The following is a 26,646-nucleotide window of genomic DNA, read 5'->3' on the forward strand; positions in this document are numbered from 1 at the left end:
AACCCTCTCCAGTTTGTCTGCATCCTTCTTAAAGTGTGGTGCCCAGAACTGGACACAGTACTCCAGATGAGGCCTAACCAGTGCTGAGTAGAGGGGAACTAGTACTTCCCGGGATTTGGAAGCGATGCTTCTATGAATGCAGCCCAAAATAGCATTTGCCTTTTTTGCAGCCACATGGCGCTACTTGGAAATTCCCTCTGCTCTTCCCCAGTAGTATATTGGACACCTTCTGACCTGAGGGTCTCATCTTCCGGCGTTATATCTGTTAGCCTTGTGATACGTTCCATGGGGTTTTCTTGGCAAGAATACTGGAGTGGGTTACCATTTCCTTCTCCAGTGGAATCCATTTTGTCAGAACTCTCTGCCATGGCCTGTCCGTCTTGGGTGGCCCTGCACGGCATAGCTTATGGCTCCACTGAGTTACGCAAGCCCCTTCGCCACAACAAGGCAGTGATCCATGAAGGTTCTACTATGGGGGAAATGAGCATTTTCAGCTGATGGTTTTTATTTTATGTAGTTTTCTTCTACTAAATTTGTGTAAAATTCCAGGAAGTAAAAAAAAAAAAAAAAAGTGAGCCGCAAGTTCACAGAATCATCCTTAACGGGGCACTGTGAGAAGTGTTCCTGCTAAGGAGAGCAAAGACTGTCCGGGGATGTCAGGGCTGAGGCAATCTTGAAGATAACCTAGTTTAGTGGTTTAGGGCTTGATAAACAGAACCTGAGACCTGACTGCAGAGAGCACCCTGCATTCATCCAGTCCTACAGCTGGAAGGGGGCATTGAAGCTATCAAGTCCAACCCCCTGCTCAGGGCAGGATCCATTGTAAAGCATCCCTGATTGATGGCTGTCTGGTCTCTGCTTGAAAACTTCCAGCAGCGAAGAAGCCACCACTCAACTAGGCAGTCGGATCGATTGTCTGACTGCCCGGACTGCCAGGAAGTTTTCCCTGGTGTTCCATTCTGAATTCTGCCTCCATCATGCTTACGCCCATTATTTTGTGCCCTACGGTCTTGGATGATGGAGAACAGACTGCAGCCATCTTCTGTATGACAACCCTTTAAGGACTTGAAGAGTGCTATCATATCCCCTCTCTGCCTTCTCTTCTCAAGGCCAAACATACCCAGTTCTTTCCATCTTTCCTCATAGGACTTAAGTTTCTAGTCATCTCTGTGGCCCTTCTCTGAACTTGTCCCAACTTGTTCTTGAGGTTACAGGCACTTGAATCTCTGTGGCCAAGCTATCATGGGCCAGGAGCAGCTGAAACCCATTTTCCATCATCCAAACTTCCTAGCCTCCAAGACCACCTGAGCCTCCAGTGGCAAAAATGGATCTAGGAGCAACCCCCAAACAACACAACTATTCCTTCTCGGGGGTGGGGGTGCACCCCCATCCAGGACAGGCAACTGACCTATTCCCTGGATCCTGTCACCCACCCACCACGCTGTCGCCTTGCCAGGATTCAAATTCAAGTTTATTGGCCCGCGTGCACAGCAAGTGAGGAATGACAGCAATACGCACACTGGCTTTCGGCAAAGAGTATCTGCCGCGACTGAGTTCTCTCTCCTGCTGCCCCGGGCGCCAAAGTAATACGGTTTGGAAACAACAGACACATTCTCATCTTTTTTATAATGCCAGTTCCTTGTGCAACTTAAGCACCTGGGTAATGAAACCTTATCTGATAAGGAGGGACAATTTTACCTCCCCTGCAGAACTGGGAGAAGTCTGTTCTTGGCATAGCTACATTTTTTGGGGCCACGGGAGGTGGTGGGGGGGGGAGAAAGAAGAGGGCTGTGACAGCTCCCTCGAGCGTCTGAACGAGGAGTTGCTTACATTGTCATGGCTCAGCATGACACCTTTGGGCTTCCCCGTCGTCCCTGAGGTGTAGATCAGGGTGCAGCACTGGCTGGGTTTCTGAGACTCGATTATTTTATCGAGCTGGTCATCTGAGACGGTGCTGCCAAGTGCCATGAATTCGCTCCACTGCACGAGACCCCAAAAATGAAAAATAAGAAAGTGCAATTGGGTTAGGAGGTTCTACCTTAGTTTATTTTTTCATTTAATTTTATTTATTACTACATGTACATCCTGACTTCCCCGCACCTCTCCCTCTTGCAAGCACCCCAAGGTGGTGTACGTGGTCGTCCTCCTCTCCGTTTTTATCCTCACAACAACCCTGTGAGGTAGATCAGGCTGAGAGTCAGTGAATGGCCCAAAGTCCCCCAGTGAGTTTCATGGCTGAATGAGGACTTGAACCGGGTTTTCCCAGGCCCAGTCCAGCACTCTAAGCATGACACCGCACTGGCTCTCTTCCAGACACATCACCAGAGCTCATCATTGTGCAGTGTGGTGTAGTGCTTAGAGCTCAACAGATCCAAGATGTTTCGCTCCTCGAGGAGCCTATCAAAAAGTAAAAGTCTATTTATTTCAGCTCTTGAGGCAGAAAAGCCCACAAATGCATCTCCCTGGGAGCAGAACAAATGCAGTAAATATAAATTAAATTAGCAATTTGCTGTCCTTTTGTGACACCTCAGATGCACTGCCTGAAGCAGCTGCCTTGCTCTGCCTAACAGCAGAGCTGGCCCTCAGTTAGGAAGCATAAGGCTAAGACCAGCGAGACCAGGTTCAAGACACCCCTTGTCTATCAAGCTTGCTGGGTGATCTTGGCTGCCTCTCTGCCTACCCTACCTCACAGCGCTGTTGTGATGATAAAACAGAGGACAGGAAGGAATCCCTATTCAGCCATGAAGCTCACTGGATGACTGCTACCTCTCAGTCTAACCCACCTCGCAGGGCTGTCGTGAGGATAAAATGGAGCGGTGGTAACAACAGAACCCACACTTCTACACTCTTTGGAAGAGAAGTGGGGTAAACATCCAAAAGAAGCGGGAACCAGACTGCAGATTCCCAAAGCTCTTAAAAGTTTCTAGTCCTCATTGGCTGCGGAGAGATGTCACAGGAATGATTCAAGGTGAAGGCTCAAATATCTTGGGTGAGCAACAGGAGGAGGCAGCACTGAGCAGGGTCCCTCCACCACCCCGAAAAAAACAGACAGTACATCAAGATGTGCTCAAGGGGGGTAAGTGGGAATTAGACACTCACGGAATAGAGATCTGGCTTTTTCTCCTTGATTTCTTCACCGTACTGGATGATTGCTTTCAGGAGAGGCAGTTTGTCTTTGATCTAGAGCAGGGATTGTCAAGGGAAAGAAAAGCACTCACCAACCGGAATGCATGAGAGGCTCAAGTAAAAAAACCCAACAACAAAGGAAGATTTTTCTCTGCACACGTAATGGTACCAGCTTCCAGGGGGTTCCAGAATGGGACGTAAAAGGCGTCATGGGAGTTAGACTCCCATGTTCCACCCCCCCACCCACACGCTCACCCCCCCACCCCCCCACTCTCGGTATCTGCACCAGTAACAGGGAAGCCACCCTGGCCTACAAGGAGCAGAACCAACACCCCCCACCTTGACGAGAGACCGCGAAGATAAAATCCCAGCATTGCGTCATTCCTCAGCTATTTCTCAGGTACTATAATCCTTGCCAGAACCCAAACACACACACACACACACACACACACACACACACGCCCCTAACTGGGTGGAAGGCAAATCACTCATCCATACAGAAACAGTTCTGGCTGGAGGGGAGACATTTTTGCTTGGACTTGGGGAATGTTGCTTATTGGCAGGGGTGTGGAACCTCTTTCAGCCCGACTGCTGAATTCCATTTGGCTAGACTAGCCTTTCCCCAACCCAAGATGTGTCAGGCTTCCAGCTCCCATCATCCACAGGCAGTGCAGCCAAGGCCACCTTCCGGCACTGGCTTTTAAAACTGCCTCTCCCCACCCTACAAAGCCAACATTTGCTGTGATACATGAGAGTTCCTTCTTTCCTTAAAATAACCCTTTCAAGCTGTGGTGCAGAAGAAGCCAAAAGGGGAAACAGGTCTGGAGAGATTTGGGCAGGAGCAGCAAACCGGCCCAGGGAGTTTCGGCGAGGTTCTGCCTGTTACGAAATCAACAAAAACACATACAGTGCAACTAGTGCACCACGGGAAGCCTGTAATATTTAGGAACTGGATCTTTTCTCTTGTGAGATTAGATTTCATATTATGTTATGTATAAAACTAGGAACATTGGTCTATATAGGTCTTGAGGGAGACCATACTTAGTCAAAACAGCAAGACACCAGGATTACATTGACCTATATAACTTTTTACACACCCTATATTTTGGTATTTTGCAGATCTATAAAAAAAACCTTGTGCATCTTTATTGATTTCTTATTGGGGATCTGGTCCTGTTTGCTGTTTTGATCTGCCTGCTACGGGCCACAGGAGAGCGGTAAGCCCACGGTGTCTTACCTCCTCGATTTTCTGTAGCTGCTTGTCATTCTCTACCACAATGATGTTGGCCCCGCAGTTCTCTGCCACATACTGGCAAGCATCTGGGGAATTGGTTGTATAAATACCGACTGCAATGCCCCTGGAAGGAGGAAGAGCTCGTAAGCCACAGAGCACGTGGCTTGCAACAGTGTCCTGAAACCCCCCCATACCTCTGCAGGGATAAAACAGGCTGCTTTCCTCTGAATGAGCCCTAGACAGGTCCCAAGGCTCTAGCAGGGGCCGTTACCCTGGGCATCCTTTTGTCCATCACTCCAGTGAGGAAGTCTGGAGCTGGGGGTGCTCTGCAAATTTTCCCACAATGCCCTGGAGTGACACTGAGTTGTGGGGGGGGGGCACTATGGGGCAAAATGCAAACAGACTCCAAGCTCAGAGGTAGAGGCCCTGCTTTACATGCAGAATGTCCCAGGTGGGGCTGGGATAGAAGACCCCCCCGCCCCCCCGTCTGCAACTCCGGATAGTTACTGCTGCTCAATGTGAATGATACTGAACTGGATGAGCCAAGGGTGTAGGGCTCAACAGAAGGCAGCTTCTACTTATTTACTTATTTACAACATTTATACACTGCTCCACATCTAAACAGGTTCCACAGTGGTGAACAATAAGAGATAAAATGATAAGAATGAAACATATTAAAATTACTCTTTTTAAAAACAGTAGCAATAAAAACCACGGCTGGTCAGTCAAGGAAGGCTTCCTGGAACAGTGCTGTTTTCAGAAGGCACTGGAAACAACACCGTGTTGGCACCTGCCTGACCTCCAGAGGTAGGGAGTTCTACAGAAAGGGGCCACCACACTGATGGCTCTTCTCTGGATAGACTCCAATTGGGCTATAGGCCCATGTAGAACCACCAAAAGCCACCAGGAGCTTTTGATGGTCTTATTTAAAAATCAGGGGACAGCAAAGGTACGAAATAGGACAAGACCAAAAAAAATGGCTGTCCAAATACCCCTGTACATACACATCAGAGGATTTCAATCCAGCCTTTGAAGGAAGAGATCGATTTGATCAGGACAGGCAGTAGGTAGATTTGGATCTACTTGCCGATCCCTGAGCCATTTCCACTCAGTTGGCAGAGATTTCCAACTCCCAGGTACTGAAACTAGAAGGCTACGTCATTGTCTAAAGAACCCTTAAACAACTGTGAGCAGGGCATGACAAGCACATGATAAATGCCTCATGTAGAAAAGCCCATATTCACCCACATATCATTGCTGATGGGGGCAAGGAGAATTTATGTATTACTGTTGTTGTTGATAATAATAATGTTAATAGTAATAACATTTATTCAACCCTTCCCCACCCCCGTATTCCTCCTGCCCTCAACTAGGGCAATAAAATCAAGAAAACTCAGAGAGGGGAAAAGAGAGAGAGCACTAGATTTGTGCGAAAGCTCCAGTTTGGGTACTGAAAATATATTCCGAGGCCAATCGTGTCCTCACTGGCACTTTGTTCCGTAATTCTACATCTGCCTGGCTACAATTCTGCACCTACTTCCAGCTGCGGGATCTTGAGGTTCTGGCACAGCCCACACCCCAAACTACACCCCACAAGCCTAGCGTTGCTGAAAAGGGGAGATTCCTGTAGTGTTAAAATGGTATTTGGACCAACGGCAATCTTCATTAGCCAAGTAATGAGATAAACAGACCTGGTAGTATTGGGGTTACGTGGCGGTGGGGTTTCTTCTCTTTTTCAACCACTAACTTTACCAGAAGGCCAGGACAGACTGCTTACCCCGCGAAAATTGCTCCGATGTCAGCGATGAACCATTCCGCTGAGTTGAACCCCAGAATACAGACTCCATGGAAACGCTCCAGGCCCAGCTATAAAACAAAGAGCTGAGACATCAGTGAACCGTCTTTCTCCTGAACCTATCCAGGCAGGTTTTATTCCCCCCCAAAATCCTCCCCGTGCATAATAATTAAACTTGGGGGGGGGACCCTTTTGCATTGGTTTGGGAAAGTTTCTTATTTGGACAGGAAATTAACTGGTTGTCTTTGCCTCCTGTGAAATTTAAGCAAACCCAGCTAATTATTTCTAAATGTGCAGAGATAGATATAAATTTGTATACACAGCTTTGTGTCCTATGGGCCCTGATTCCCTTAACTTCTGAGCAATGCCCCTGGTTGCTGTGAAGAGAAGGGGAACCACACGCACAAGCACGTGTCTTACACCTCCAAGTCTTGCGCACGCACGCATGCGCACACACGCACACACACACTCACTCACAAAACCCCTCAAACCTTTAAAAAGCTTTTGGCTGCCACCCGGCATTCTTCATAGTACTGCTTGAACGTCAACCTGGTCCATTTGTTGTGCTTCTTCGAGGCCAGTGCAGAGAAATCGCAGTACTGGTTCAAGGCATTCAGGAAGAGCTCATGGACTGTGATGGGGGGCTCACAACCGATCCCACTTTCATCCATCCGCAGCTTGACCACGCCATCCCGCTTGGTGGTCCACAGCCCCACAGGAGGGGGTGCTGGATAGCCACAGAGAAGGAGGAAGGAAATAAAATCAAAAGCCTTGCACTGGATCGGAGAGACCTGGATTCAACTCCTCATATGGCCGTGAAGCTCGCTGGGTGACTTTGGGCCAGTCACTGACTCTCAGCCTCACCTACCTCGTAGGGTTGTTGCGAGGCTAAAAGAGAGATTGCGCCTACCTTTGGATCGGAACATCTCGGCCGCCGACTCGTCAGTTTTTTCAGCTGCCTCTGCCTGATGGTTCTCGGCTCTGCTGAAGGAAAAGACAAACGGGCACGGATCAGTAGCTGCACTGCTTTGGCTCAAAGTAGGTGAAATCCTTCATGATGCTTCGGAGAGATTGTCCCTCAGATACTCTCCCCAATCTCTTTCGAAAGCAAGATCTCAGCCATGATTTGTCCACCCTTTTAAAGGCGCAGTTTGCAAAAAACAAACAAGCCAGGGTGGGGGAAGAGATTTGCTTATTTCACTCACTGATTGGGAGAGAATCCAGACTGAAAGACACCCCCCCCCCCCGGCCCGGTTGCTAGAATCAAAGCACCACCAACAGACATCCAGGCATATCTAATATTTTGCTAAGCTTACGTTGAGATCTTGTAACTCCTCACACCCACATAAACTGGGCCAGAGAGCTTTTCTACTCTAGGCTCTTAATTGGCTGTTAATCTCAGAACTGAGATCCGAGCATTCCACAAGGAGTTTTCTTTCCTGCTTTTCTGCTATATAATCCCTAGGTGGCACTGTGGTATACTGGAATGGTGCAAATGCACAAGAGAAAATCGCACTTCCTTTCGCTTTCCCAATTAAATGCTGCATTTCCCTGCTCTAAAAGAACTTGCTGAAAGTGCTGGTTAGACATAGAACTGAAACTGGAGGGCCATGCTGTTGTCTAAAGAACCCTTAAACAATTGTGAGTAGGGAATGACAAGTGCACGATAAATGCCTCATGTAGAAACACCCATATTCACCCACTTATCATTGCTGATGGGGGCAAGGAGATTAATTATTGTTGTTGGTAATAATAATAGTAGTAATAGTAATAATTATAGTAGTAGTAGCAGTTATTGTTATCATTAAATTCATGAGTTGCCCTTTAGCTGAACCTCTCAAGACAATCAACGTAATAACAGCAAATAGAATGAAACAATTTTAAAGAATGATGAAAACACATTAAAAGCATTTTTTAAAAAAACATTAAAAGCAACAAACAATTTAAAATAATTTTAAAGAGTGAAATCTTCAACAGCTAAATGATGGGGATAACGGTGTTAAAATGCAGCGTTCCAACAAAACATTAAAAAACGACAGAAGCAGCAGTTAAAATCCTTTTAAAAGGCCTGAGAGAGTAAAAAGGGCTCTGCCTGGTGGTGAAAAGTCAACAGAGGAGGCAGTGCCAGATGGACCTCCCTTGGGAGCGCATTCAAAAATTTGGGGGCCACCAAAAAAAAGGCCTGCTTATGTGTGCCCACCGAATTTCGGTATGTGAGAGTACTCGCAGCAAGGCTCTGGCCAAACAGGCGCAGAAAGCTTTTTGTTCCATTTCAGAACCCTGCCAAATCTGTTGAATCAGAGGAGAGAGAGGCAGCATGAGGACAAAGTAGTGCATAACTTCAGGGAGGAGCGAAACCGCTCTGAAGGCACATCCAAGTCTTTACAAAGCAATTGGCTCTCTGCAGTCTCAGAACGTCTCCCTCGAAAGCAGAAATGGAGTTGTTCTTACTCTCCAAACACCTTTCTTGAGTGTTCAGGACCTGTCTTCTGGGCACCAAACGGATGGCTTATCCCAAGAGAAAAACCTCGAGGAAAGGTGGCACATGGGCACAATACATTTTAATGAAAGTTGCAGGAGGCGACTTGGCCAACACTTGCAGAAGGAGTCGTCCAAGATTTTAAAATGTGGACCACGGATAAAAGGGGCCCGGTATTTAAAGTCTGCACACGCACTGCCTGTTTTGCTGTTACCGTCACTCCACGAGGGCGTTGGGGTAGTACTACGCTTTAAAACGCTCCTTTTCCCCCCATGTCAACAGGGCATCTTTCCGCTGTGGGGAGGGAACAAGTGCCGTGGGCCAAAAGAAAAAAAGGATTTCTCTCCTCCTGTTCATTGGAAGGCACTGGTCTTAAAAGGGGGGTCCCCTCCCCCTGCGCCCCTGAAAGGAGGGTGATGTCCCAGCAGCAGTCTCCCTGGTACTGCTAGCTAAAGTGTGCCATGGTTCTAGAACCTGGCACTTATGACGTCGGCCCCCAGGAACAGCCTCCCCACCAGGGTTCTGCCTTTCACAGCACCCTCGTCTGGGTCAAACCCTAGCGGCACGATCTGGGAAAAGAAAGCAGCAAGCCAAGATCAGCCACACTTTGTGGGGGAAGCAAACAAAACTCGGATATTCTCCCAATATATGTTCCGAACAAAGTAAGTGTCCCGGACACAGTATACAATCACATCAGATCTGCAAGAGAAGGAGAAATGCTTTCTTTTTTCTCCCACGAAGAGCTTGTAGAACTGTCACCTGGGGGTGGGCAAAGCCCTAAAACAGGGCCAGATTCTTCTTCTTTCACAACACCATTGATCTGATGCCCCAAATTGCTTCAGTTAAAAATGAGCAGTTAAAAAAGCAGAATAAGGAGAAGAGACGTAAATATTGCCCCAAGTAAATCACCTTAGGCCCAGCTATCCCCCAACCTGGTTCCCTCCAGATATTTTGTACTACAGATTGCAGCATTCCTGACCATTGGAGCTGATGGGAGTTGAAGTCTCAAACATCTGGAGGGAACCAAGTTGCAGGGAAGGGTGCCTTTATTTGTTTAGTATGATGATGATTTATTACATTTCTACCCCTCCTTTTTCCCTCTTGCAAGGAGCCCAAGGTGGTGAACACAGTTCTCCTCATCTCCATTTTATCCTCACAATAACCCTGTGAGATAGATTACGCTGAGAGTCAGACACAAAGTCACTCAGTGAGCTTTCATGGCTGAGTTGGAACTAGAACCCAGGTCTCCAGAGATCCCAGTGCAACACTCTAAGCACTACACCACACTGGCTAAAATACTACAGTCCCTAGGAATTTGGGCATATATAATATATATGCAGTTTATAACTGTACCTTTCAGTTTATTCATATCGATACTGACCTATCTATCTACACATACATGCAAACACACATGCATGTGTGTATGCAACCAAAATATAATTAGGCCATTTTTATGTTTTAAGGCCTTTGCTCAGCGCTTGGGATATTGGAGGAATCTGTCCAGGGGACGGACCTCACATCAAGTTGGGTCAACTCACGGATATTCCAAAATTTCCCTAAACAGAAACTTGAGCAAATTATGGCTACAATTTGCGCAAATTTCTATTTATGGTTTGTTTGTTTTTAAGTTTCGGGATTTCGGGAAAAACCTGAAAGCTCAGCTCACACGTGAGGGGCTGGATTTCCCGGCAACAGGCATCCCTACACCACACCCTCACCTCAGTCAAGGAACTTGGATAAAAATGCCAATTTAACTGAAGGCTGGATTAGGAATCCAAAGGACCTCTACTAACATAAGCCATACGTATACTTTGGCAAATCTTGATAACCCTCCATCAGCACAGGCTGAACCTCTTCCTCAAAGAACCTGGACAAGAATAGAAGCCACCAATTTCTCGGAAAGAAGAAGTTGCAACACAAGGATAAGGACTGGGGGGTGGGGGGGTGGGGCTCTGATGAACTGGAAATAGCTTTTCCAGTAGCAGGCAAAAGAAAAAGGAAAAAAGGACAGACATCCTTCCCTTATGGGAAGTGAATCAACAAATAGAACTACTAGTCTAGCAAAGCTCTCACTACCACCAGATCTGTTCAATCTGTATGGTATCGCATGGCTCATGCATGCATGTTGCGTAACCGGCTGGCCTTCTGAGATCTGACCACTGGTATTTTTTCTTCTTGGAACCAATGGCATAGTGGGTTTTTTTGCATTCTTTAAGGTTGCAAACCGCAGGGTCAAAAGTCAATTGCTGTGTTGTCTTCCCCAAGGCCGGAGGCGGAGCAAGCGGCTTGGGGGAGGTGGGGCCAGAAAAGTTCTCAGGAGATGATTCCCGAACATTGGAGCCACCACCAAAGCAGCCCCTGCTTCTCGGGAAGGCAGATTTAGGCCTCCCCATAAAAAGGAATCTAAGGTGTCATCACATGATCTTAAGTGTGGCAGGGGGAGGGGGGTCTCACACAGTGCTCACCCAAGATACTCAGGACTTAGGGTCTCAATGCATCATAAGGGGAAAACTGAAGGACCAGCCACTAGACAGGGAGAGGCTAGCAGAAAAATTCACCATCCCACACATGCATTTCCCTGCCAAACTAGGAGAAACTCCGACTATTAAAACATCCATCAATCCTCAAGCATGGGGCGGCTGCCAGAATTTGTACTGGGGTGAGGAACCAAATCAGTCATGGGGGCCAAATCCAACTGGCCAGGGGGCCCAGATGGCCACACCCCCTTCCACCGGTCCCCACCCACTTTCCCTCAACTACCAATTGTTTGGCGGTTTCCCAAGTTTTGCGCAGGTTGTCCCCATTCTAAAAGGTTGAAATGCCTCTCCTAAGGTTGTGTTAATGACAGGAAGAGCTTGAAGCTACAACCTGCAGGTATTTCTTGTATTTAAACTACAATATGCTGGGATCTATTGTATTTTGGGCCCCCAGAGGGCCAGCCTGAGATCCCAGACGGGTTGGATTTGGTCTCTTCAGCCTGAGGTTCTCCAAACCCGGAACAAACGTATTGCCCAACAGTTGATTTTGTCATTTCTCCCATGGACGAGCATGGCTTCCTTTGCTTGAAGTGAAACCATGGTTTACCTTTCTAAGCTAAGAAGTGTCCCCTGAAAGGAGGGTAAAGATGACCCCCAGCTCACCTTCCACGCGGCTTTGATCAGAGGTTAGTTCAGTTGTAACACTTAACCAGGGTTTGAAAGCCTGTGTAGTTTTGCATGTCCCATGGTTTAGAAATCCAGGGGCAACAGTTAACTCCGGTTGAAAAGGAAACCGATGATAGCTAAACAAGGAAGGGATTTATTTACTCATCTGAAAGCAGGCCCTTTTCCTTGACAAAGCAAGATCCAAGCCACGATGCTAACCTCACCTAGAGTGAGTTGCAGCTCACAGCGTCCCACTCCTGCTCTTGTGTCGCCCAAATACTCACTCCTAGACCCATATTCCATGCCGCTAAAGAGCACCACCTACGAGACGCTCACCTTATGAGGACAAGTACCCAATCTGCAATCACATCAGGGTATGTGTCAGGGGCCTTTTCAGTAGAGTAGCACTCCTTCCAATACTGACTTCAGGTGACACGTGCCAACAGGCCTGGAGCCAATATGAGGCCACCAAGAAAACGAGGTCTCAACTCTTGGCAGAACAGGGTAGAAGGGCAACATTCCTAGCAGACCACACCTTTACGAAGGAGGTTATCCGTCATACGCCATCTCCATAGCCTGCATTCTGACAGATCCCACTTCAGACATGCCGTCTTAGGCTGGCTGTTTTCAAGCGCCATGGCCAACACATCTGGAGGGGGTGCCAGGTTGGGGAACAATATTTATGAAATACATTAACTGTAGCATTGACCAACCTGGGAGAAGTGGCCACTGAGACATCGTCAAGCGAAACCTCCCGGTTTTCTGGAAGGGGAGATTGAACCGAGGCCACAACACAGGAATCTGGCACCATAGCTAGAGTTGCCATCTTGCACAGCCTCTCCCTGAAATAGAAAAGTTCTTAATTTAGTTAGGAGGGAGGGTCAGACAAAATAGAAGTCGCCCAGAGGAGGGTGACTTGGATGGGAAACCAAGTCCTATGAGGAAGGGTGGAATGAGCTGGGTATGTTTTGCCTGGAGGAGAGATGACTAAGGGGAGACATGATAGCATTCCTCAATTATCTGAATGGCGGTTGTGCAGAAGATGGAGCAGAGTTGGTCTCTGTGGCTCCCGAGGTCAGGAATGGAACTGATGGGTGGAAATAGCAGAGAAGCGGATTTGGGCTGAACATTAGAAGGCACTTCCTAACCTTGAGGGGTTGTTTGGCAGTGGAAGAGACTGTCTCAGGAAGTGTGGGTTCTCCTTTGCCCTGCAGAGGCTCGATGGCCATCACCCAGGAATGCTGCTTTTGCAAGATTCCTGCACCAAGCAGGGGGTGGTCTAGATCATCTCCAAGGGTCCTGCCATCATTCTAGATTGGGGTGGGCATCTGGTGACCCTCCAGATGTTTTGCCCTACAATCCCCATCGGTCCAGCCAGCCTAGCCAATCAGACTACAACTCCCACCGTCCCCCACAACACATCTGGAAGGCTGGTCTAGACACTAACCGTGCAGCCCTATGCATCTCTACTCAGAAGTAAGCCCCATCAGGTTAAGTGGTTGAACAGGATTACAGCCCAGGAAGGTTTCTTGTTTCTTCTGGCTCCCAAAGGAACCGCATGTCCTGATTCTTTTTATCTTATTTATAGAATTATTATTTTCTTTATAACATCATTAAAAGCTTCCAAGGGAACTGCGTGTCCCAAATCCTTTTATTTTACTTATTTAATGATTGTTTAAAAAATTTACAAAATCATAAAAAGCTCTCAAGAGAACTGTGTGTCCCAATTCTTTTTATCTTAAAGAATTATTTTTATTTTATTTATAAAATCATAAAAAGACCCACCCCAAAGGTGACTCACAATTCTAAAGAATTTAAAACTGTTACTGCTAACAACAGGAGTGATGTAGAGGAAAGTACTGTTGCTCCTGTAGTCGAAATGCTCTACCCCCACCAATACACACACACGTGCGCGCGTGAGGGAGTGAGGGAGGTATCAGGTTTGGGGGAAACCCAAGGTTTGCAGAAATATGAGCAATTTTTAGAACAAGCTCTCTAGGGGAACCTCCCTCAAAGGAAAACCCAGTGAGCAAGCTCAGTGCCTACAGAACGCTGGCTGAACATTGCAGGGGAATGGAAAACCGTAATGGAACTTCTCAGAAAAGGGCATGGCTGGCTGGCTAAGACACTGAACAGAAGCACTCTACACTGCAACATTTTGTAACACATCCCCCAGACTTTTTTTGTTTATATCCCTATTGCACATTGATGGTTTTAACTTCTGTTTTGTTCTGGGCTGGTTTTAGCTCCTCATTTTCTACTGTTTTCTCAGGTCACATAGTATAACATAAGAGCTGTGCTGGATCCAACACAACACATCTCCAAGTCTAACATTCTGCTCCCACAGCAGCCGGCCGGAATATCCCGAAATGCCACAAGCAGACATTTTACTCATGACTTTGTTACATGTGGCTGGACCCCCTAGGACAGAGGTGGAGGCTAAATCCGGTCCACCCACGGAGGCCAAATTTGGCCTGCCCCAGGGTTCCCCAGAAGGCCACAACCCTTCCCAGTGATTTTGTGGCAGCAAGAGCTTGAAGCTAAGATATGCTGGTATTTTGGGCCCCATCCCATTTGCTGTTGGCTCTGCCTCCCCTGTCCCCCCCCCCCCCCCGAAAGCTTCTCCCATATGAAATCCGGCCCTTAGGCCAAAAGAGGTAATCTCCCCCCCCCCCCCCCGGTCATCAGAGGTCTTGCCAGATTGTGGCTTTGGGCTTTCGCTCTTAGGGACCAACGATTTGTGTCATTTAAAACCCGTGTTCTTTTTCAGAGGAGTGAAGGAGACACACTCCCCATTCCTCTTAGCGAACTCAAAAGTGTCCGTACAAGGTCCAGCTCATCCCCAGAGAGCAGCTAGACTTTGGCTGCATTTAAGCAGACGTGCTTTTCAACATTTCCTCTCCTCTGGTATCTTAATCTGGCACCCACAGGGGGGTGGGGGGGGTGAAGGGAGGCTGTAACGGCTGATGTCACTTGGATTTCCTGCCTTGCCACTGGAGAGAGGCTCCTATCACCGCATGTGACTCTGCCCTTGTAGGGAAGCAAATCTGCCCTCAAACAGTTTGCTACCCCAGGTAGTTCAAATCCTCCTCATCTTTCTAGCCCAACTATCTACTGAAATAATTTCCATATCGGGGAAGACAGCTGCAATACCAGGAAATCTAGCAGGGACTGTACCACTTCCTGTTCAAACACATGCGTAAAGTTCTCTTGCAATGCAGTGTGTGTGTGTGTGTGTGTGTGAGAGAGAGAGAGAGAGAGAGAGACAGACACACACACACACACACACACAGATTTTACGCTGTAGTCCTATATACCAGGGATGCCAAACCTCAGGTCTGGGGGCCAACCCCCCCTCCTCCTACCACCCCCCTCTGGTCCACAGAGGTAGGCTGCCCCTGAAAAGGAGGTACCATTTTTAAAGCTACTCTATCCAACAGATGTTCCCAGCAACCCATTTTAAGGGAAGTGCTATTTAACATCCCCCTGCCTTCAATTTTTAGCCTCTTCCTGTTATTTCCTGCATGCACATAAACAGGATCAACACTGGGAATTTTGTTTCTATGGAGTGGAAAGGCAACTGGAAAGTTTTGCACCAAACACACTGAATTCGAATGTTACCTGGTAGTAAACCACCTATATTCACAGAGCCTCGCCCGTTCGCTTATGATTTGAACTCCACGCTGGTGTTCAGTGGATCTCATTATTTGCTCATTTTACCTGAGAACCTGGTTAAAAATTAAGAGGCAATTGCTACAGCTGTAAAGTCAATGCAGTGCAGGGAGGAGGCATCTGACAGGGATACAAAAGGTCACACATGCACACAGCAACAAGCAGAAACACAGCTAGTTGAGACATAAACAGCGTTGTGAACATTTCACAACACATGCTAGCACAGATATCTGGCACAGGACCCAGCATCCCTGGGAATCACAGCGTCAGTTTCTAATTTCTAGTCCTCAAGGCCACAAAGACCGGCTTGAGAGCATATGAGCGGTGCAGACAAAGTCTCAGAGGCCAGGGAAGGAGGATTTGCTAAATTCAGTAGAGAGCCAAAGCAGTTCCTTGCCCCTCTCATAGAAAAGGACTGAAGGACTGAGACCCCAATGACTGATTTCACAAGATGATACTAGGACTGGAGTAAAGGTCACTCAGCAATGACCCTGCAGTCATGCCACAGTTAGTGCAACCTTGAATAAATAGTCTGTTATTTTTAGCTGTGCTCCAGACAGAAGGGTTACTTTACCCCATGGTTTCGACAGTGCCATTGAAAGCTTGGGAAATACGCCACCTGGCTAATCTGGTTGACCAAACATTTGAAAAGTGCAAGCTTTTAAAAGAGCGAGACTTTGGGCAAACAAAGTCAGGACCAGCAGGAAAAGACTTCTGGCTGGATAAATGCCTTTGCATTTTATACTACTACAAGGAGATGGGACACACCAACCTTGTGAGGTAGGGGAGGCTAAGGAACAACAGCTGGTCCATGACTGGTGACCGGACCCAGCTTCATGGCTGAGCAATGAAGCTGGGTCTCTACGGTTCAACGCGCTTCACATTGTCACACTGTTCCTCCACCCCGAACAACTTCCCTGCTCCTATCTACATTTATAATTTTAGATGTAGACTGTAAGTTCCACGGGGCAGGGATTTGTCCTCTATACTCTATAAAGCACCATGCATATTTAAGTAATGAACACATCTAACCAATCTGCTCCAATTTCTTTGAGCAACCAGACATGGTTCCTTCTATTACCCATGTTCAGGCTATGAGTGGTGTTGCTTAAAGGTTTGCAGAAGTCCAAAAAGACCTCAGGGTGTAACAATATGGGGAGCCCCCCAAACCACCACAAAAGGGTTGAGTGTTCAGCTGGCATGGTTTTTTTTGTTGGGGTGGGGCAAGGACCTGAAAACTGGAGGCGGGGGATGGAGTCTGCTGAAAATAGATGGCTGAATTCCTGACGAAGGAGCACCCCAAACTGCCACATTCTGCTCATTTATGTCTTATGTCGCATGCTGGCAGACGACCAATAGGGAACGCACCAATTTCCTCTGCCCTCTCCATCCCCCTTTCCTTGTGTGTCGTGGCTTTTTTAAATTGGAAGCCTGCAGGCAGGGGCAGTCTTGTTTACTGATGATGGCAAGCCCTTCCCAGAGCCTTCTTTTAAAAAACACTTTAAATAAAAGTAGATACATCCTTAAACACCCTTCAGATTCTGCAGCAGGCCCCTCTCTGCGATTACTTCAAACCGAGCCCCACCAATTTCAATGGAGGCCTTACCCCCAGTACGCACGCATGTCACAAGAACACTCTTACTTCCTTTGGCAAGATTTCGGCCAGAAATCCTCAAATTCTTAAACACTTACTTGGGATTCGAATCAATCTAAAATTGTATAAGCTTCTTTCATAGGAGAAAGAAAATTATCTCCTGCTTTGACAGAAGTTTACAACAGCTTGGCTTGCTTAGCTTGGAAAAAAGGAGGGTCAGGGGAGACATGAGAGAGGGGTACAAAATGATGCCTGGTGGGGAGAAAGTGGATAGGGAGACATTTTTCTCCCTCTCCCAAAATACTAGAACCCAACGGGGTCCTCCCATGAAGCTGATTGGTGGGAGACTCAGGGTGGATAAAAGGAGAAGGACTTCTCACACAAACTGTGGAATTCACTACCACAAGACCAATTTGGATGGCTTTACAAGGGGGCTGGACAAATACATGGAGGAGAAGGCTATTGATGGCTACTGGTCCTGATGGCCAAGTGCTACCTCCAGAACCAGAGGAAGTGAGCCTATGCAGACCAGTTGCTGGGATACATCTGCAGGAAGGTGCTGTTGCGCTCGTGTCTTGCTTGTGGGTTCCCGGTGGACAGCTGGTTGGCTGTTGTGTGAACAGAATGCTGGACGAGATGGACCCTTGCTCTGATCCAGCAGGGCTCTCCTAAGGTTCTTATGTATTTTTGAATTAAGTTATCCTGGAATGCAACTCATTTTGAACTAGTTATCCTGGGTTTTTACTAAATTATCCTGGATTTTTTTTTTTTTTAAACAGTCCTGGAATGTTTAAACTATGGCCTTAAGGTCCCAAAGCCTTGGGGATTCTGGAATTTTTAAAACGACGACTAACCACCTGTCGTGTGTGTGCGTGTGCGTGTCCCCCTACCCCCGCCCCCGGAAATCCCGTTCTTCTCCCTTTCTAGCCAGCGCTGCAAAAAGGGAAAAAAGAGAACCCCTTGCGCGACCGCGGCGGCACCCGCGCAACAGCTGCAAGCCCTCAGGTGGAGAATCATCCAAGCCCTTTCAGCCAATGGGAGAGGCGCAAGGCGTCATCCCAGCACCCGTCACGTGGGGACGGTCCCCAGACGCTGCCGGGGTTACTCGAGCACATTCACCCACTTGGGAGGGTGGGCGAGCTCCGCGCGCCCTCTCACCCACAAATGGAAAGAAAAACACCACGCGCGCATACGTAGACCAGCGCTTGGGAGAGAGGGAGGAGGAGGTGAGTTTCTGAGTCACTATGAAGCAATCTGCTCCCCCCCCCCCGCCCCTTACAAGAAAAGCTGCATATGGGGAGAATCGCGTCACCGCCTCAAACATGAAACGGAAGGGCACAGGAAGGGCACAGCTGGTGGAAGGGCACAGCTGGTGGAAGGGCACAGCTGGTGGAAGGGCACAGCTGGTGGAAGGGCACAGCTGGTGGAAGGGCACAGCTGGTGGAAGGGCACAGCTACGGAAGGGCACAGCTGGTGGAAGGGCACAGCTACGGAAGGGCACAGCTACGGAAGGGCACAGCTACGGAAGGGCACAGCTGGTGGAAGGGCACAGCTACGGAAGGGCACAGCTGGTGGCGAGGGTCTGCAGGGCAGGGCACCTGCTAAGGGCCCCACCCCAGCAGGGGCCCGCTGACAGGGGACCCCTGGACTTGCTCCGCCTCTTCCCTGTTGCAAGCTGCCTCTTGCAAAGGGGGTGGTGGGAGGAGCAGCGGGGGATGCCACCGACTCCTTGCACCCTGGCTCTCTGCTTGTCCAGCAGGCAAGAGGCAGCCACGATGAGAAAGAGGATGAGGCGCAAAAGCAGCTGGTGACAATGGCGGTGAGAAGGGAGACCCACTGAGGGTTGGGGCTGATGGGCAGTGTCCTGCCCAAAGCCCCTCAAAATCCTGGAGCCAACATTATAGAGGGGCCGGAAGTCGCTGCTACTCTGGTTTGCCGGTTGTCACTGGGAGCAGAGACAGTATACTGGGGGGAGACCAGCAGTTGCACTCACCTCCTACTTGTCCACTTCTCACAGGCACCTGCCTGGCCACCATGGGAACAGAATGCTGGACTAGAGAAGCCTTTGGTCTGATCCAGGATGGCTCTTCTAGTGTTCTGGAATTAGGCTGCTAAAAATCAAGGAAGCTTTTCAGGGTGCGGGGAAACAGGGATAGCCCCTGTGTAGGTGAGAAGATCTCTATGCGAGTTCCAGATCTGGGGCTGAAAACACATTCCTGGGCTCTGGATGCTCCGCAGTTCTACAACCGCCGTTCTTGAGCCCACTATTTTGCATCCAGCTCCCGTTGGCAGGGCCTTGGGTTTCTCACAAAAACTGAGGTAGATCGCCCCCGCCAAAAGACTGCCCATGGGGAGACCAGCACCAAAGGGGGAGCAAAGCACAGGTGTGACCTGCACCTTTTCAAGCCTCCTGAGGCTGAGTACACCTCCAATAGCTGCCCATAGAAAGCTAGCATGTCAGGGATAGGCTAAGTTGGAACCCTTTGCTCTGGCACACTGCTTTCTACATGCAGGGAGCATTTCCATGGAGGGACTTTCTGCTGTGCAGGCCCACACCCACCCCCTGCCTGGCACCCTGAAGCAGTACTAAGCTCTCCCCCAGGACAGGACAGCCACCCCACCTCTGACACAGACACACCGAGTGGCCACTGAGAGCCACCAAAAACACTGAAGACTGTATGCCACATGGCTCTATGACTTCAGCGGTTGTCTTAACCCATTTTGCAAGAAACCCTGTGTTTTCCCCACATACAGCTTTTCCTTCCTTGCCTTTTTTTTTTTTAAAGAAAGTTCTCCTAACTACAGCTTTAGACGCTGTCCAAAACAACCTGGTGAGTGTTCCCAAATCCACGTAATTTTATAAGCCATTGATATTTGTATAAGGAAATGAACAGCAGGAAATAGATCAATTTTACTATCGTTTGAAAGAACAGAGACAGCCAGTAGAAAGACACCCCCCCCCCCCGGTTGTTTGGCCATTTCTTCCCCGCTAAAGATCTAGCAGGGGAGTAGGCAACCTGGGACTGGATCCAGACTCGGCCCTACTTAGAGTAGACCCATTGAGATTAACAGGGCTTAAGTCATTCACGACTAATACAAGTTTCATTCCTTTCAATGCATCTAGTCTAAAAGGGCCCAAGTCTGGTTCTGACCCCCGCACCCTCCAGATGTTTCGGATGATGGGATTTCTAGTCCAACCCAGCTGGAGGACACAAGGCTGTGCCACAATAATTAACTCCTGGGCCAGTCATTCAGAGTAAGAGCAAACCGGGGCAGAACTGGGACGCTGCGTTTGACGTGCAAAGTTAGGGGCTTGCAAGCAAAGCCAGTAAAGAACAGCAGCCAAGTCGCTTATCGGAAAACTTGCGTCTACGTATTTAAAATCGAAGGAAAGCGGAGGCCGCCTGAGTACACGGCTGACGGTCTCCGGGTGGCAACCGGAGGGTTTGTTTTTTTTTTTGTAAGAAGGTTTTGAGTTCAGCTTTTAATGCATGGCTGTTATTTAACCGCTAAAAATAGCTCGACTCCGTTTCCCTCCTGCGCCAGCACAACGCAAGAAGTCCGCAGAGGCCAAGTTTGGAGCAACCTTTCCTAGGGCACGTGGAAGCTGCGGAACATAAGCCCACTTCGAGCCCAGCTCGCCAGAAACTGCCACTGTGAGCCGGGAACGGGATTAGCGGCCCCCGTCTGAGTTGCAATAATTGCACAGGCTCCTTTAAGGAGCCACGTGTGGAAAAACCCAGCCCGGAAGGGGTTACGCAGCAGAGAGTGTAAATCAGTCACGCCCAAGCTGGCACCCTCGGGTGCCTGCTTATCATCAGAAGCACAAATCTATCAGGGCAGGAAAACCAAAGCGCTGGACGCCGGACAAAGAAAACAGACGAGTGACAGATACTCTGGCCCTGCTCCTCTTCCCCTGAAAATGCCGTTTCATTTAGACTTTTGCATTGTCTGGGAGACGCTTGAGGGCTTTCTCTGTAACCTGTAATCCTCGGCACTGAAATATAGGGTTAAATCAGCCGGCGGCAGGCAGGACACAAAAGAAAAAAGTGTTTGAAGCCGTGCTTGGGATTTACTGCTTGGTCCGCCTAAAGGGCTAGTTCCCGAAGGAGAGGAAAAAAATAAAGTTATTTTCAGATCAGCAGCTGTGTGGGTTTTGTTTTTTAATTTAAGCAGGAGGGAGAGAAACCAAGAGCCTTGATAGAATGGGAGAGAGATAAAAGCAGATACACCAGCTCTCTGGATTGGCAGTGATGTCTGCTTCCCTTCGTGAAAAAAAAAAATTATTCCCTTTTTGAAATAACGGTGTACTAGGCTGTCTTTTCTCCTTTAAAAAAGGTAAATGAGAGGTAAGTAAAAGCTTCCAATATTGCAGGCTGCTCTATAAAGATGGGCAAACTTATTCTAAGGCATCCAACCTACCCACCCAGGCACTGCAAATCTGCCCTTGCTCTCAGATAAAGAGACCCCCACCAAAATGGTGCCTTTGTACCTCCAGATACATTCAGGCCCCTCAACTCACACAGCCTACCTCAAAGGGTTGCTGGGAAGATAAGATGAGGATGGGGAAGGACCATGCACACCACACCCTGAACTCTTTGGAGAAACGTATGGTGTAGCAGGCAGCATGGCATAGTGGTTAGGGGGTCAGACAGGGGAGATCTGGGTTCAAGATCCCCCTTGGCCACAAAGCCCCCTGGGTAACTTTGGACCAGTCCCTGACTCTTGGCCTGACCTCCCTCACAGGGCTGTTGCAAGTATAAAACGGAGTGGAAGATGAAAAAGGCCACGTAGCCAGCTTTGGGCTCTGCGGAGGAAAAGGTGGGATATAAATGTAATATGAACAAACCCGCTCTTGTCACCAAACCAAATTCCAGCTGTTTTTTCTTGTTCAACTTAGAGCTACCTTAGGGTGCAAAGGACTACACATTATTTCAGCCATCAAACACATTCGGGTCTAGATTTTTCACCATTTATGACCCTCCCACCCTCAACCCTGCTGGGGTTTCCACTTCACAAAGCTTCAGCTCACCTAAGGTTCCAAAACACAAGCAAAAAAGCAAAATTCAAGCCTGATATGTCCACCTTTTCTATGAAACTCACCACACGCTTTTTACCACCACCCTTTGCCCCCAACGAAATGCCCACAAGGATACCTTCCATCTCTATGGACAACCCTTAGCAAAGTTCTGGGTGCTGCACCCATAAACACTCACCCAGCCACGCCTCCCCCCCTCCAAACTCCAGAGCTTTTTCATTGCGAGCCTGTTACTTTGCACACATTTTTAAAAAGGAGACTGCGAAGAGGATCTCAGACTGTAAAAATAAAAATCTATCCATGCTAAGCTACAAACTTCAAATCTACTTCGCTGCTATCTTTCTACTCAGCCCCACATACACCCATTTTCCCTTCTTTTTTCATTTCTATAAACAATTTTATCTGAAAGATTTCAGGGTGCAAGGCCCTCACAAGGCAGCTGACAATATGCCAAAAACATAAACATACAAATTACAATTAGACATACACACAGAGCAGCAACTAATAATTTTAAAGCATTAAATGCTGGGGGGAATAAATGTGTCTTCAGGGGCTGTTTTATTTTGCTTTTAAAAGCCAAGGCTCTATAGTGCCCCCCCCCGCAAAAAGCCACGTAAAACAAGTTTCAAGGGCAGTTTACAAAATGTTCAAGACCCAATAAAAGAGACTTAAAACATTTTAGCCACCTCCTATTAGAGACATACAGTTCTTCTCAAACACACACAAATATAGGTGTGTGTGCGTGTGTGAATATATAAACATACACACAGAATCAAGCAAACGAACTCACGCACACACAAGGACACGCACACACGCCAACAAACATATCCATATACACATACAAAAAAGAAAACAAACATATACACACACAGACAGATAGATAGATATGCGTACGTCTATTTCTGTTTCACACTCTCTCACACACACACTCTCTCACACACACCCCTTACTTCCAGCGCTAAACATGCTGCCCCTCTCACCTGTCTCCGTCGAAGACAAACCTTCGCTGCCAAGCGTGCGCCGACCGGAGCTTCTTTTAAAGGCGGGGCAGAGCGGCGGCCGCCTGGGCTCCTTCACGTAGCCGCCCTTCCATTGGCTGTCAGGAGGGGGAGAGGCATCTCCTCCAGCCGATGGCTGATTGCAACGGCGCCTGAAGCCGGCGGCGCCATCGTGCGAGAGGGCAGAGGCGGGCTCCCTCTGGCCCCGCCCCGCCCCATTCATAAGCGCCGCCGCGAGCCACGCCCACCCCTCCGCCGAGCAACTCGCGGTCATTGACCTCTCCGGCGAGCCGCAGCTGATGAATGAAGGCAGGAGCGGGTGAATGAATGGGAGCGGCGCGTGGCTGCTAGAACAGGGGCGTTTAGAGGGGAGGCGGAATGGTTACTGCCGTTGAAAGTGTTTGTAATGGTGTATTTAAATGCGACTTTTAATAGTTCTGTTTATTGAAATAACGATGTGTATTTATCGAGGGTATTCCGGGGTGGGCGGAGCCAAAGGCAAGAGGTGGAGCCAAAAATATAAAAAAAAACCACAGCAGCATGCGTAGGGCTGAGCCCTCAAATTCTTACAGCCGGTAACTAACTCTTAGGAGAGGCATCTCAGGCTTTTAGAATGGTGGAAAGCCAGAAAGCCATCAAACCACTGGTTGCTGGGAGGAAGGGGGCGTGGCTGTCTGACTGGAATCAGTGGGACTTACGGTTGTGTAGTGCGGTGGTTAGAGCATTAGGCTGGGGCTCTGGAGATCCTGGTTCTAGTCCCTGCTGGGCCATGAAGCTCACTGGGTGACTTCAGGCCAGTCACGGACTCTCAGCCCAGCCTACCTCACAGGAATGTTGGGAGGATAAAACAGAGAGGAGGATCATGTAAGCCACCTTGGGTTCCTTGCAAGAGAAACAGGATGGGATGCACATACTAACAGCAGAGTATTAAGAATATATTTTAAGCTAAACTTTTCGGCTTCCGCCATCAGCACCTGTGCTGTTAACTGCATATCAGGAGTGGCAGTTCAGAAACGCCTCTCCTGATACCCAGTTGTTGTTGTTGTTCAGTCATTCAGTCGTGTCCAACCCTTCGTGACCCCGTGGACCATAGCACACCAGGCCTTCCTGTCCTGTGCTCTCTCCCGGAGCATGCTCAAGTCCATATTCATTGCATCGGTGATGCTATCCAGCCATCTCATCCTCTGCCACCCCCTTCTCCTTTTGCCCTCAGTCTTTCCCAGCATCAGGGACTTTTCCAGTGACTTTACTCTTCGCATTAGGTGGCCAAAATATGTGAGCTTCAGCTTCAGTATCTGTCCTTCCAATGAGCACTCAGGGTTGATTTACAGTACAGCTACTGATGATGTCTGAAGCTCAAACATTTAGCTTAAATATATTCTTAACACTGCCTTTTTATCTTTCTTACACATTTTACCTTAAGACTGATGGCATCCACCATGGATCCAGAGCCTTTTTGTTGCTTTGCTGTTGTGCCGCTTTACACCTACCTCTTTCTCTCTCTCTTTATATATACTTTTAATATTTATATGTATATGACCTGCTTAGAGATGTTATTATATTAAGCGGTATAAAAGTATTTCAAATAAATAAATAAAATGAAGAACAAAAAAGGAGAAAGGGAGAGAGAATGCTCCACACACAAGGCGAAATTGGCTGGCGGAACTCCCTGCCTCAGGATGGTGGTCACCCGCTTGCAATCCTTTCCAATGTTTACTCAGGAGTAAATCCCACAGAGTTCAACAGGGCTGCCTCCCACGTCAAGGTCACAGTCTTAGGTGGCTTTTTTGTTGCTGTTTTTAAAAAGAGAAATAGAGATGTTTGTGCTGCAATTCTGTGTGCACTTACCTGTGAGTCAGCCCTATTGGACACAGTGGCTTACTTCTGAGTAAAGAAGTGCAGGGCTGTGCTGCTGCTTAGTTTATTTACAAGCCATCCTTCCTGTGCAAGGGTGGGGTGGGTGGCTCCCTCCCCCGTTTGTCTTCTCAACATTAGGCTGAGAGTGTGACTCCTGCCCAACAGTCACCCACCAGCAGGGTTTGTGGTTTCAAACTGGACCTCCTAGCTTTGAACTGGGTTTTTCCACCCCAAATCGAGCTCCTTACACACAACGCTGGATCTAACTCAGCTGTGAGGGCGAAGCATCAGCGTTTCCAGGAAGTCTACCTCTAAACACCAGTCTAAATTCCAGTGTGGAAGAGGGGATTTCAGCAGGTGCTGCTTCTCAGGTGAGTGACACCTGCTGAAATTCCTTCAACAGATGCCTTAAAAGGTGCAAGAGACCTGCCCTCTTTGGCACCTGGCCACCCTAATCACAGCTCCGAGGGCTACTGTTTTCATGAAGAAGTCTGCACATGGTTATCAGCTCAAGGGGAACTCCATGTTCAGCAGTAGCCTACCTCAATACCAGACACCAGTGCCAAACCAAGGCAGAGGGCTGTTTTCCTGGCCTGCTTCCTGTAGGGGTGTTGGGCTGTCCATTATTGGAACTGGACAGCTTGGACTGGTCAGACCCTTGGCCTGACCAACAAAGCTCTTTTCGATGGAGAATCGATTAACAGCCCTTAGGGGGTCCCCAAACCTTTTGGCTCAGCGGGCATGTTTGGAATTTTAAGAGTGGGCTGTGGGTGCTCTTGCAAAATGGCTGCTACAGGTGTGTGTGGGCCTTGCCCCTTCATAAAAGGGCTGCTGTTAAGTTAATCTCCTTAAAAGATTCCCGAACATTGGAGCCACCACCAAGGCAGCCCCTGCTTCTCGGGAAGGCAGATTTAGGCCTCCCCATAAAAAGGAATCTAAGGTGTCATCACATGATCTTAAGTGTGGCAGGGGGAGGGGGGTCTCACACAGTGCTCACCCAAGATACTCAGGACTTAGGGTCTCAATGCATCATAAGGGGAAAACTGAAGGACCAGCCACTAGACAGGGAGAGGCTAGCAGAAAAATTCACCATCCCACACATGCATTTCCCTGCCAAACTAGGAGAAACTCCGACTATTAAAACGTCCATCAACCCTCAAGCATGGGGCGGCTGCCAGAATTTGTACTGGGGTGAGGAACCAAATCAGTCATGGGGGCCAAATCCAACTGGCCAGGGGGCCCAGATGGCCACACCCCCTTCCACCGGTCCCCACCCACTTTCCCTCAACTACCAATTGTTTGGCGGTTTCCCAAGTTTTGCGCAGGTTGTCCCCATTCTAAAAGGTTGAAATGCCTCTCCTAAGGTTGTGTTAATGACAGGAAGAGCTTGAAGCTACAACCTGCAGGTATTTCTTGTATTTAAACTACAATATGCTGGGATCTATTGTATTTTGGGCCCCCAGAGGGCCAGCCTGAGATCCCAGACGGGTTGGATTTGGTCTCTTCAGCCTGAGGTTCTCCAAACCCGGAACAAACGTATTGCCCAACAATTGATTTTGTCATTTCTCCCATGGACGAGCATGGCTTCCTTTGCTTGAAGTGAAACCATGGTTTACCTTTCTAAGCTAAGAAGTGTCCCCTGAAAGGAGGGTAAAGATGACCCCCAGCTCACCTTCCACGCGGCTTTGATCAGAGGTTAGTTCAGTTGTA

The 26,646-nt window shown here is 48.4% G+C and overlaps 1 protein-coding gene across 4 annotated transcripts in view; it reads right to left on the bottom strand.

The window, feature by feature from the left end:
- Positions 1–23,092, bottom strand: part of ACSBG2 (acyl-CoA synthetase bubblegum family member 2) — a 42,968-nt gene extending 19,876 nt beyond the window's left edge. For 2 of the 4 annotated variants that reach the window (XM_084826254.1, XM_084826252.1), the window contains exons 1-8: positions 23,062–23,092; positions 12,491–12,619; positions 7,066–7,136; positions 6,647–6,882; positions 6,138–6,226; positions 4,364–4,484; positions 3,100–3,180; positions 1,831–1,980 (exon numbers count right to left, since the gene is read on the bottom strand). In XM_084826254.1, coding sequence (XP_084682380.1) covers positions 1,831–1,980; positions 3,100–3,180; positions 4,364–4,484; positions 6,138–6,226; positions 6,647–6,882; positions 7,066–7,136; positions 12,491–12,603 — 861 coding nt within the window. In that variant the 5' untranslated portion in view covers positions 12,604–12,619; positions 23,062–23,092. Of the gene's footprint in view, positions 1–1,830; positions 1,981–3,099; positions 3,181–4,363; positions 4,485–6,137; positions 6,227–6,646; positions 6,883–7,065; positions 7,140–12,490; positions 12,620–23,061 lie in introns of all 4 variants that reach the window. The other 2 variants (XM_084826253.1, XM_084826251.1) reach the window with 1 other exon arrangement.
- Positions 23,093–26,646: the final 3,554 nt, after the last annotated feature.

Source organism: Heloderma suspectum, chromosome Z (genome assembly GCF_057233095.1).
Source record: "Heloderma suspectum isolate Gila_16-S chromosome Z, 16-S_ref, whole genome shotgun sequence".
NCBI classification, from domain to species: domain Eukaryota; kingdom Metazoa; phylum Chordata; class Lepidosauria; order Squamata; family Helodermatidae; genus Heloderma; species Heloderma suspectum.